Source organism: Eublepharis macularius, chromosome 12, assembly GCF_028583425.1.
Source record: "Eublepharis macularius isolate TG4126 chromosome 12, MPM_Emac_v1.0, whole genome shotgun sequence".
In the NCBI taxonomy this organism is placed as follows: Eukaryota; Metazoa; Chordata; class Lepidosauria; order Squamata; family Eublepharidae; genus Eublepharis; species Eublepharis macularius.
The window spans coordinates 18104858-18117927 of NC_072801.1; the positions used below are offsets into that span (position 1 = coordinate 18104858).

At 46.3% G+C, this 13070-nt stretch overlaps 1 protein-coding gene across 1 annotated transcript in view; it reads right to left on the minus strand.

Moving 5' to 3' along the window:
• Positions 1-1839: 1839 nt before the first annotated feature.
• Positions 1840-13070, minus strand: part of LOC129339063 (uncharacterized) — a 115376-nt gene continuing 104145 nt past the window's right edge. The window contains exons 66-73 of the mRNA XM_054993668.1: positions 11972-12069; positions 11287-11471; positions 9475-9677; positions 8707-8896; positions 6910-7019; positions 4519-4641; positions 3495-3636; positions 1840-1928 (exon numbers count right to left, since the gene is read on the minus strand). Coding sequence (XP_054849643.1) covers positions 1879-1928; positions 3495-3636; positions 4519-4641; positions 6910-7019; positions 8707-8896; positions 9475-9677; positions 11287-11471; positions 11972-12069 — 1101 coding nt within the window. The 3' untranslated portion in view covers positions 1840-1878. The remainder of the gene's footprint in view (positions 1929-3494; positions 3637-4518; positions 4642-6909; positions 7020-8706; positions 8897-9474; positions 9678-11286; positions 11472-11971; positions 12070-13070) is intronic.

A 13070-nucleotide genomic window follows, 5' to 3' on the forward strand; every position in this document is an offset into this window, starting at 1 on the left:
CCACGCCCGACGCAACGCAAAGAGGGGGGGGGTGTCCGAGGCCCGACACGCCGGCCTCGGACTCCCCCCACCCCCACCCCCCCGACGACGCAGAGCCCACCTACCGGGCGGGAGAAGCCAAGGACGAGGCCCCACCGGTGGAAGAAGGCCCCAGCGGCTGCGCCGCCGCTGCGCCGCCGCCCGCCGCCGCACCGGAGGAGAGGAGCCCGAGCGGCCACGACAGCGGGCGCACTCGGAAGCAGCGGCCGGCGCGGTCAGCGCTCTGGCGGCGACGGCCCCGTCCGGGCCGCGGGGAAGGCCGCAGCGAGCGGGGCGAGGCCGCGCCGGGCTGCCAAACGCCAGCGCAGGCGCCCTCGGCCAAGCAGGAGGGCGGCCGGGGCCAGCAGGGGGGAGGGAGGAGCAAGCCAGCCTGTGATTGGAGGGCGGCCCGGGGAAGGGCCAGATCGCCCCGTCAGGGGCCTAGCCCGCCGTCCATCACAGGGCAGGAGGGAGGAGGGCAAGAGGCATTGGGGGAGAGCGGGGCAGCCCGGCTAGCAGCCCACCAACGGGGTAGAGGGAGGTGGGCCCAATGGGCTGGGATGCAGGTGGCACAGGTGTTGGGATTGATGGTGGGTGGAAGCACTCGGGGGTGAGGGTGGAGCTGGAGTGGGGAAAGTATTTAAGGAGGCTCTGGAGGCAGGCCGAGGAGGAAGGTACTGGAAGAGACATAGCAGGTGCCCGGCATCCTAAGGCGAGCACCCTGCCATTTGTCAGCCGGCTGCCCTGAAGGTTAAGGCGCAGCCAGCCGGGTGGAGCCACGTGCTGACCGGCCCGCCGGTCAGACAAGGGCCGCCCTAGTCTGAGGCCGCCTGTGAAAGAGCCTCCACGCTTCCTTGGGGACCCGCCCAGCCGCTCCAGGCTACCAGCACGGACCCGCCGGGACCGCCCCGCCCAGACCCGCCGCCAGGGGGCGTGCCACAGCCTGACAGTGTGACTTTGGCTAGTATGGGAAAGGTCCATTGCACATAGTGAATTTGTGTTTTTGCACTCAAATCTAACAGCCCTGCCACCTCACATTAAGTAGGAGAGTGCTGGCCATAATTTGAGGGAATGGTGTGGGAACAGTATAATGGGTCTTGTATAGAGTTTCATGCCTCTAAGACAAAGACGGTCTATTTTATTTTTCGGTAACTTCCAACTGAATTAAGCCCCTCAAATGTCCTTTTGTTTCCCCTTCTTGGCTGATTAACAGAAGTCACTTGCACGGCGAGATATCCCTAAAACTGATTAGGAAAACATTTATTATTAGATCGACATACTGAAATCTATTTAATTTACAATACCTACAGTAATTTAAAAAGGCAAGACATTTCCATACAATGATTTCTAACATACCATGACATTCTGCCTAGCTATTTGAAAGCACACACAAGATTGGATTAAGAATCAGATCAAGTGTACTGGGGAGATTGCTGGGAACGGAGTTTGAAGGCAAGATCAATACAGCAGTACTTAAGTAAAAATCTGGTTTTTAATATACTCATCAGTTGCATCCAAAGGAAATACGCATTTCAGACATCGATCTACATTTATTCTTTAACTCTGTAAGAGCTGCTGGAATTCAGAGGTCTGTGAACACATTTCCTCAGGCTTTAGCATGAGCAAAATTCTCTTCCTTTTTTTTCATAAAGTCTTCAGTTCTTAAACATAATATGAATTCATCCAGTGTCCACAAGCAGGAAACAGAAGGTGACAGAACAGTGTAAATATTCTCCCAAACACACTAAAGCAATTCAGTGATCAAAATACGTTCAGTCAATAATGTGGCCCCTATCAGTGGTCAGAGACTTGGCCTTGGATATCAGAGATCTGAGTGAGAATCTCTCCTCTTCCATGGACTCATTGCAGGGCCTTAGGCAAGCTGCTGTCTCTCAGCCTAGGTTCACCATCTGAAAAATGGAAATAGTAGCTATTGTTGAGAATGCAAACTAAAATAAACTCAGGTCAAACTCCACTCTCAAGCGCTATGTTGGCGATTCTTGGGCAAGAAGCCAAGAGTTCTCCCCTGCTTGGCTTCTTCAGTCCCCGTACTGCACCTTGCTTCTGCTCACTGTATTTTTGATAGTTTCTTCAGATTTTGTTTTCAGCTACCAATAGAATGCAGCAGAACCCGATCAAACCTGACAGTGGATCCCACAGCTGAGAGTGAACAGTCCAACATCACCTTCCCATTAGGAAATGCCTGCCTGTTGACCAGGAGCAAACGAGGAGGTAGAAGGGCTGGGAATGAACATATAGCTACAAATGTCACAAGACACGCCAAAAAGGAATCCAGTGGCACCACTGAGGAAATTTATTCCAGAGTAAGCATTCGTGAGTCAAAGTTCTCTTTAATTCACTGGCACGCAGAAACGTAAAATGCAATCATGCCTCATGGTCTTTTTTTGAAATTAAGAAAAGTTGTTTACTTTGAGAAGGAGAAGCAAAGATAAAATTTGGTCTACTGCTCTGGTGATGGATGGAGAGTGCCTTCAAGTCAGAGTTGACTCATGGCAACTCCTGATGGTTTTTTTCATGGCAGGAGACAAACAGAGGTGGTTTACCATTGCCTGGCTCTGCAGCCCTGGTCTTTGTTGGAGGTTTCCAATCCAATTACTAATCAAAGCCAACCTGCTGAACTTCTGAGATCTGATGAGATCAGGCTTACCTGGGCTATCCAGGTCAGGGCCCTTCTCTGAGACAAGGCTAATAATTGCACCTCAGAGCCACAGCATGCACATCAGGGCTGCAGAGATGGACCCCTTAGAAACATGGTTCCAGGAAGTGACATCATCACATGGGCCAAAGGGCAGCCTGGGAGTGCTTCTGCACTCACTAAAGGGCTAGATCAGCTTGCTGCGGGGCGTGATTCAGCCAGAAACAGGCCTGCTGCGGGGTGAGTTTTGGCCACAATCGGGCCGCTGTGGGCGCATCGTGCTGCCCAGGGGCATGCTGCGCCACCTGGGGGGGGGTGTCCTGGGGAATGCGCCCCCCCGCCGGCCAAGTAAGTAGGCACGGGGGGAGGAAAGGTGGGAGTAGGGATCCTCCACCCCAGGCAGGGGAATGGCACCCCTAGCAGTAACTGAATAACAACTTGCTGAGTTCTCCTCCTCTCTAAACACAGGTATATAAAGGCCTGAGTGTGCCTGGAAATCCAAGTAGAAGGGCTCCTGTCCTTTGGCTCTTAGACTGAGGGTCAAGCCCGGAGCAGGGCAGAAGATCAGCTGGGGGACAAAGAAGACTTGCTTGAACATTGGAAGCCTTCCCTCCCTTTCTTGGTTTTTCTTTCTGTGTATTGTTAGTTGCTTTGGGTCCCCACCACTACCACCACCACCTTGGAGGAAGATGGAAAATAAATATGCTGAATAAGTAAACCAACTTCCCATCTACACCTTCTTCTCATACCTCAACCTGGCTGCCACGTAAGCTGAAAAAAAAGCCAGGATTTCTGTTAGGACCAGGAAAATAAAGCATACCACATTGAGAAGGCATCTCCAGAGGGACAAAGTTCCTGTCGCACAAGTGCACAAATGCTGCAGCCAAGGTGCAGGCTGCTTTCATACTGTGCAGCGCACACATGTCAGCTACACAGAGTTTGTAGAATGGTTCAGGATCCACCTTTAAAAGGAAAACAAAACAAAACATAATTGGTGAATATAATTCTGCTTCTATCTATTGCTGGCTGGTATTCTTCGCTATGGGAAAGGATCAGCAGAGTTTAAAATAGATATAATTTTATATTTTACTGATTGGATATAATAAAAATATGTGGTGGAAACCACTTCTAGCCTTTGGCCTTATGGGGAAGCATGTCACTGCCTCCATTCCACAGCTGCTCAGCAGTGCAGAGATGTGGGAAGATGGCCTTGGCAATGCTAGTCTGGTCAGAGTGATGGGAGATTATGCTTTGTCACGGCAGGCCGATCTATCTATGGGCACCATTTGGTAAGCTTTCAAGGGAATTTGAAATAGCTACTCCTGTTCTGGATGCTATTGAATTTCAGGACAACTCTGCTTTGACTCAGAAATTCAAGTTTCTTGTATGGCATTTTCAGAGTTGGGATGAAATTGTGCTCATCTTTCCTCACCCCACCCAACCGTATTAACTAAACTTGATAGAAAAATTGCCCCTAATAAAGGCAATGATTTTTGTTTTGTTTTCAATTGTCTATAAGGGAGAGAAATGGAATGACACATAAACCACCTCAAAGAAAAGCATAGAAAAACCTGGGCATTTTAACTAAAGGACACAGGTTGAAATTCATGCAATTCTGTGCACAAAAATTAAAAGGAGAAAAAAAATTACACATTAATATTTCCCTAGATGGCGGAGAAGGATGGTTTCTCAGCTAACAGTTGTTGTAAAAAAGCAGAAGTGCAATGTTAGAAGATAAATTCTCCTAGCAATTTCCCACCAGGAATTAATGCAGGTTGGGAATCTGGTGAGACTGAGTGCCAGTAGTTTCATGCCTTATGCCATGTTTGAACAATGGTACATACTACTTTAAAACAGTTCCTAAAGATGGAAATGGAATCCTGGAAAAACGTTTTGCAGATATCAGGGCTCGTTGCAATGGGACACAGCTTGTTTTTCTTCTTTGCCGGGCTGCACTGGCTGCTCACCTGTGAAAGGAAACAGATGCGTGGCATCAGCACACAACCAGGATGTTTGTTGTTACTAAAATCTTGCATTTTATACCCTGCCTTTATGTATAAAGACAAAGGTGATATATGATACTGTGTTTGTGAGAAGGGTGGGTGTGCATTCCAGCTTCCATAACATATCCAGCTCCCAATATATGGCTGTGGCCAGGGCTGAATCCACACGTCTAGGCATAGCACTAAACTGCCGGAATGATAGCATCTTCCTGGCGCCACGTGGCACAATGATGTCAGAAATTGCGCCAGGAAGACGCTACCATTCCGGCAGTTTAGTGCTATGCCTAGACGTGTGGATTCAGCCCAGATCTTTACACCATTTCTGCACAGATTAAGGTGACAATAGGAACGTAAGAGGGGACTTAGCACTATGGTGGAACCCCTTCTTTACATATGGAAAATGACAGCTTCAGTCCTTGGTATCTCCAGCTAAAACAGGGATTCTAAAGAACGGCATTCTGTTGGAATAGACACTACTGGGCTAGGATAAGTGGTTTAATATCAACTAGTCATGTTGTGATAGAAAGTTGACCTGTTGCCAGCATGAGCTCAGCTTGAAGTAACCTGCACCTGACTTTACACATGGGAACCAGCTACTTGATAGGAATCTAGGAATCCTGATTATAGGTACTTGGGAGCAGGAGTCAATGAGGTTACATATATTATTTGTTGCAGGCTTGCCTCAGGTAAACACTGCATCGCTATGCACTTTATGACCTGCAGGTCCACACACACAGCAAACCGTTGTATAACTTAAAAACGGATTTTGAGATATGTGAACATAAGAAGAGCCCTGCTGGGTTATTAGACCAGGGGTCTACCTAGTCCAACATACTGTTTCAAATAGTGGCCAACTAGTTACTCTGGAGGGCCAACAACAGGGCGTAGAGGCTGAGGCCTTCCTTGGACGTTGCCTCCTGGCACTGGTATTCAGATTAGGGTTGCCACCCTCCAGGTAGTGGCTGGAGATCTCCCGGAATTAAAACTGGTCTCCAGGCCACAGAGATCAGTTCACCTGGAGAAAATGGCTACTTTGGGGGTGAAATCTCTGGAATTATGCCATGCCAAGGTCCTTTCGTTCCCCAAACCCCACTTTCTCCAGGTTTCTCCAGGTTTCATCCCCCCAGATCTCCAGGAATTTCCCAAGTTGGAGCTGGCAACCCTAAATCAGATATATACTGCCTCTGAATGTAGAAGTTCCCTTTTGTCACTATGGCTAACAGTGCCACACTGTTGCCCACTCACCCAGTTTGTGGAGACCCTCCTGGAGCTCTTCACGTGATTCGGCCTTGGTTTTCAGTCTCATTTAGGTAACATACTTGAGTTCAATGTTTAATTTGCACTAAGAGAGTTAAGCTAAAACTCCTTTTCCTACAGAAACCAAAAATGGAAGATTCTAGACTTCCACCTGTCAGAATAGCTGGGAGAACTGGCACGTTTGTGGAGAGAGCCAAGCGAACAAATAATTCCTCCTGACAGCTGACCTGCATATAATCAATAGAGGATGAGGGACCATTTGGTTGTCTGGCTGGTGATTTCCCCTTAGACAGAATTGAAAAGATCTGAGAGAAAAAGGAAAGATTTGCGGTTTTTTGTTGGAAAGCTTTTCAGATAAATTTTCCAGGAGATGTGTAATGGAGAGACTTTTGGAAAGATTTGAGGTTGAGGAATGGACATCAAATATTCAGAGTGAATTGATGAACCTTGAAGGTGCAGGATCTCCTTCTCTGTCTCTCTCTCTCTCTCTCTGAACCAGATGTGGAGTTGTGGTTCTGCTGCCCTATGTGACTCTCTGTGACAAAAAAAAGTTCCACTAGTAGCTTTTTAATTTGTTTATATCATTTATAGTCCACCTTTCTCACTGAGACTCAAGGCGGATTACACAGTGTGAAATTAGTAGTCAGTATCAGGAACATTTCCATAAACAGTTGCTGATTCCGCACAGGTTGGATAATGCACTTTTCAATGCACTTTAGCAATCGTTTGGAAGTGGATTTTTTGTTTCACACATGAAAAATTCAGTTCCAAATGATCTCTAAAGAGGATTGGAAGTGCATTATCCAATGTGTGTGGAATCATCACGTCATAGTTAAACCTTTCCTCACTTGCATTCTGAAGCAACAGCCTGTTTTATCACCGCAGGAGCCTACCAGCTCATTTAGCTGTATATGCAGACTAGTCCCTTAACAGCCAATAACCAGCATTTCCTTTGCAAAGATGCTTCTGGCTTACCTGCCACCCGTGTGTGAATTCCTGCATGCTGGCAGAATATGAACGATTGGGAAGCATCCATTCATTGCCAGCTTCATTGTCATTGGTACCAAAAATGCCAGCAGAAGCTCCTAAAGCCAAAAGAAATTGAGTCTCAGAAGCCTTAAAGGTTAGTAAACTCCCTGAGATACCCCTACAATTCTTTAATGCAGAACTCCGGCAGATTTATGTCTATTGCCATTGGAGAAAGCTGGAGAAAATTTTTTCAAGCCTTCTTGACCTTTGACTCGATCATGTAAGTTTAAAACTTGGCAGGAGCATGCTTTAAAATCAGTAGCGCTGAGCACAAAAGACAGGCTTGTTAGCTTACTGGGAGCCCTTTCAGCTTTGACATCTTTTTATAATAAGGAATGAAAAAGTCAGTCTAGCAGCTGTCCTTCACGTTCCACTCTCTGGCTCACCAACAGCAAATGCTGTCAGTCTTTTGTCAAAGGATCTTTCCTGTTCACCAGAAAGTCCCCTCTTTGGCCTCCCCTCCGCCGCCGCCTATTTGGGGGAAGGGAGGATGGTTTTCTTATGTCCCACCACTGAGCTTCAGTACAGATGGAAGAGTTTTGGCTGGCTCCCAAGCCCGGAGCATAATGCGAACCTCCACCTTTCCCATTCAAGATACACATATTAGTTGCTAGCTATAGACAGATGGATTTTTTACAACGGCTAAACAGAAATAGGGATGGGTCTTGCCTCATAGTAGAGCACCCGCTTTGCATACAGAAGGTCCCAAGTTTGATCCAGCTTTAAAAAAAAAAAAGTTCAAAGGAACTAGAAAGCCTCAGTGAGTGGCTGCCAGTCAGAGTTGACAACATCAAGCTTGCTAGACGGATGTTCTCGCTCATTGAAGGCAGCTTTACATGTTCAAAACTCCACTTTCAGAGGTAGTGTACCCCTGAATATCATTTTTCATTTCATATCATTTATTAGACTTATAGCCCACCCTCCCCGCAAGCAGGCTTAGGGCAGGTCACATATTAAAATACACAAATTTACATTAAAATAATAAACCATGTCAATATTAACAGATATGGATACAAAGAGGCGTCTGCCGTCCTTTTCAATTAAAGGCTGAATAAAGACCTAAAGTGCAGCTGGCACATTAAGTTCATATCCAGGGCAGGAAGAGTGGGACACGAGCAGTCAGGAGGAATGAATTGCCTCAGCTGAAGGCCCGGTGGAGCAGCTCCATTTTACAGGCCCTGCGGAACTGCAACAGATCTCACAGGGCCCAGATCTCAAATGGAAGAGTGTTCCACCAGGCCAGTGCCAGGACCAAGAAAGCTCTAGCCCTGGTTGAGGCCAAGCGAATGTCCCTTGGGCTGGAGACCACCAGAAACTACTTGAATGCAGAACGCAGAACTTGCAGAGGAACATATGGGGAGAGGCAGTTGTTGGATGGGGAGGGCTGTTACTCTGTTTGTGGGCTTCCTGGAAGGCAGGAAGGCATCTGGGTGGCCTCTGTGGAAAACTGGATGCGGGACTAATTGGACCTTTGGTCTGACCCAGCAGGGCTCTTCTCATGTTCTTACTCTTCAAGCACACCCTTTGCAGCCTGCAGCAATCTGACCCAGTCTTCTTTTCCTCATTATCTTTTCTAATATACCGAGTGAAGGGATAGAAGTGCATTCCCTAATACTCTGGCAATGGCAGGACATGCAATCAATGGTGGGACATACAGTCACTAAAGGGTCCCATGTGTTCTGCCATGGGTTGCATCCAAGTATACCATGCTTTCCAATCAATGGGTGAACATTTAGTGCTAACCATGATGCCAGCCTTCTAAGGTCAGAGTACAGAGGTCATAACGAAGGTCACACGAAAACGATGCCCCATTGGTACTGGACACTTCTATATGAGCTGATTGTCTTCCAACAGCAATATCATTTTCTTCAAAAGGGACAACAAAATTCTGGCAATTCTCCTCCATCAGAGAATAGTTGTACTTCTTGTAGGCCTGTTTAAGAGACAGCAAAATGAAATTTCAGGAGACCAACTCATACCAAGAAACCAAGTTTTCTGAGTTCCCTACAAAACATAGACACTAGCTTCTGCACTGGAAACAATACCTGGGCCGTTTCCACATGACTTACCTTCATCCAGAATGCTGCGGAACGTTGCGAAAAAAACGTGGAAGATAGTGTCTTCTTGCGTGAGTTTTGTGTGACATCGCTCCGCTCCGCAGCATTCTGGATGAAGGTAAGTAGTGTGGAAACGGCCCAGGTCATTCATAACTCCTAACTTGAGGCAGACAATCAGAGGAGAAGAATGCTGGCAGCATCCCTCATGAAAAGATTTTTAACCAAATGGTTAACCAATTAATTTAAGTGATCAATTGACCAGGGACAGCAGCGTTAGTTTCATCCACCCACTGGATTTCATAAAATCATGTAGCAAGGATAGAAATTTCAAAAGTAGATCAGTGAATCTCTGTTCTTCATTTTCTCCTGCACAGGTTGAGATGTCCTTGTCCAAACATGAATGGACTTCATTTGAGGTACAGAAAATTTAACCAGCTCTTCTGTTCTCTCTCACCTTCTGTTCTGGGTAGATGATGGTCACTGTCCCATCCATGACTATGTAGAGGGACCTCCCTCCAGCGTCGTCCTGGTTTAAGACTATAGTAAATGTGTTGTGAACAAAATCCTTGGCTAGCAGCACACTGCATTTGGTAGTCAAGCTGTATATCTTCCCGTCAAATGTCTGCAGGTGCCTGTATCCCATCAACATTGCATGATCTGGAGGATGTGAAAAAATGGTGTCTCTAACACTGCAAACCTAAGTGGAGCAATGCCCTTCTATGTCTGCTGAAGTCAACGGGTCTAGAATGGTGTGACTCTGTTTAGGTTTGCCCTGGAAGTCCCCAATATCTAGGGCTCGGGCTGAGATAAAATTGGGGAGGGGAAACTGTGATTCTGAAAAAAAAACTTTGCCTTTTGTGACATGTGTTGTCCACTTTGAGAGTTTACTGTCTATACAAAGAGCCCCTGGCTCACCGTGACCACCACATGAATCCAAAGTTAAAGCATATCCAATAAGAATATAAACCACAGTAAAGTAAAAATGACAAATGTATTAAGTTATCTTAAAGTGACTAAGAGCAATGAAATAAATATATATAAACAGTATACAAAACCAACTGTCCTCTCCATATCATCTGCACACATCTAATTACCTGATTTACATATCAATGCCGTGTATTTACAGAATTGAATTAACAAAGCCAATCTCTTTATTTTCTTTTAATGAACAAAAGCAAGGAGACGTGCCCAGTGGCTCTGTTCCAGTCAGTCCTGCCAACACGTAAGTCCAAAGGTGCAATTAATGAATATAATGGTAGGTAACTTCTTGTTTATTCACAGATTCGTGGAAACGCTGGCAACCCAACTCCGCCCAACGAGATACTGGCTCCGCCCAACGAGATACTGGCTCCGCCCAACGAGATACTGGCTCCTGTCCTCATTTCACATAAACTTCCTCAAGGACGTGCCGCTTTACCGTGCCTCTCCAAACATAAAGTAGAAGTTACAAATCATACAGCAAATCCATATTGCATGCGGCCAGCTGGACCATGAAACTCAATGGGGGTCGACATCATTTCTGTCCAGCAGCCTGGGAGTTTCTGCAGTTTCTTCTGCCCCTCTTCTTCTTGAGGGAAGTTAGGCAAAAGAAACACCAGCATAACTAGGGCTGTTTCCACACGACCTAAAAAGAGTTCCCCACTCACCGAACACTGTCAGCTTTTTGTGGGATTTCGGACGTCTCTGTTTCCAAAATGGAGGCAGTTTTTGCGGTGCTGCGAAAATGGAAGCAAAACTGCCTGCATCTGTTTTGGAAACGGAAATCCCGCGAAAAGAGCCGCCAGTATTCAGTGAGTAGGTGCTCTTTTTAGGATGTGTGGAAATGGCCCAGGAGGGCTCTGGGAATTTGCGCCACAAAATGTTATTTTCTCTAGTCAAACACTAGAGAAGATGAATAAATATTCTGTGATATGAATGTCTCCAACTGCACAGGTCTATATAAAATCACTTGTATCTGGCAATGATTCCCCCTGCCATACACACTTTATGAACTCAGTAGGAAAAAGTACAAGATTCAGGGTTGTTTTTATTATATTACATTTATTTCATTTATAACCTAGCCTTCTCCCCAACAGGTACCCAAGGTGATAATAATTCTCCTCTATTTTATCCACACAACAACCCTGTAAGGTAGGTTGTGCTAAGGGGGTGCGACTGGCCCAAGATCACCCGGTAAACTTCCATGGCAGAGCGGGGATCCGAACCTGGTTCTCCCAGAACCTTGACACTCTAACCACTATGCCACAGTGGCTTTAAAAGGACTCACGTGCAAAAGGGCTCTCCATCATGCTCCGCTTGAATCTGTAATATTCCGCAACCAGGTTGATGTCGTAGAAGCTGCGGAGAGGCTTCATCAGTTTCTCTTCAATGAGATAGTTTGTGATATTGGCTGGGTCCAGCCCGGGCTCTCCGGTGGGCAGCACTGGCAACCTCAAGGCCATGGAGCAGTTTCTGCAAAGCACCCATGTGGCATGAATGGGGAGGGAGGAGGCTAAACACACAGTTGTAGACAGTTCTGTGGAGGGGAGGGATGGATGCCCAGGTGGTGCTTGCTTACCACTTGCATTTGCTGGGGCTTCAGTGTGCAACTCAAGGGCTATATATATGTTACCTATCCCAGTGCACAGGATATAGCCCTAGCCTTTCTCTAAGAGCCAAGCTACAAGTGACGAATTACACTTGCCTGGCAAGCGAACAGACTCATGTGTATTCCTCCCTGTTCACTTGCCCTCCACTTGCCCTCTACTTGCCCTTCATGTAATGATCAAGTGGAGGGCAAGTGAACTGGGAGGAATACACATGAGTCTGTTCGCTTGCCAGGCAAGTGTAATTCGTCACTTGTAGCTTGGCTCTAAGAGTGCAAATTAGTTGGAGCAACAGGGAAGCATCAGTTCAGCAGAAGCATGGATACTGTGCATTAAGAAACCATTACAAAATTCCTGCCATGTTACCTGGCTGAAAAACTGTACAGGTTCGATAAAGGTTTCTGGATCTTGGCCATTGCTTTCGAGATCTTGGCTTCTGCCCAGCTTAGAATCTGTTGTGTTGCCTGTTTGTAGGGTTGATAAAAACAATGGATTTATTTATTTTAAATTGGATTGTTTTCTGTAAGAAAAAAAGTTACTGTCTCTCTTCTGAAAAAAATGCAGATATAAAAGGAAACCTGAATTTAACACAAACAAAGATGTTAAAAGCTTACACATATCTGGCCCTAAGGAAATCCGGGCACATAAATGGGCTTCTAAATACACATCACTTGCTGCATTTGGAGGCCCAGGAGCATCCATGTGAGGAAACCTGTCTGCCCACATTTTAATCCTTCCAATGAAATGCACGGTCAAATGCACAAAGCGATCCATGTGTCCAGATGTGCAACTGAATGTACATCCCACCCCACTGAAAACAATGTGGTGTGCACAGACAGCACAGGTCCTTGGCATATGTGGTTTGAATGGGTATCCAAATTTGGCTGCAGATCCTGATTTATGAAGCAATTCCTCTGGGACTCTCTTTAAGCTGGAGAGGGAGACCTAACAATACGATGACTCCCTCCTCCCACCAGCACCAATGATGAAAGGAGCAAAAAAGGGGGGGATTGTATATACTTGGCAAAAATGGTCACATGGCTGGTGGCCCTGGTCACTGCTCTCCAGACAGAGGGGAGTTTAGATTGCCCTCCGCGCTGCTGGAGCGGCGCAGAGAGCAATCTAAACTCCCCTCTGTCTGGAGAGCAGGGGGCAGGGCCACCAGCCATGTGACCATTTTCAAGGGGTGCCAGAACTCCATTCCACCGTGTTCTTGCTGAAAAAAAGTCCTGAGGCTTATTTGAATCGGACAAAAGGAAAAGAGGTTTTAGACAGAAAAACGGAGAATTAGAGGAACTTTTGTTGGGAGATGGACTAAAAATTATTTCTAAGATATATAAACTTTTATTGAAATGGCATACAGAAGATGAAACAGTCAAAGTCCAAATGGTAAAATGGGCAGTGAACTTTAATAAAGAAATTACAATGGACACTTGGGAATATTTTTGGAGAAACACATTGAAAA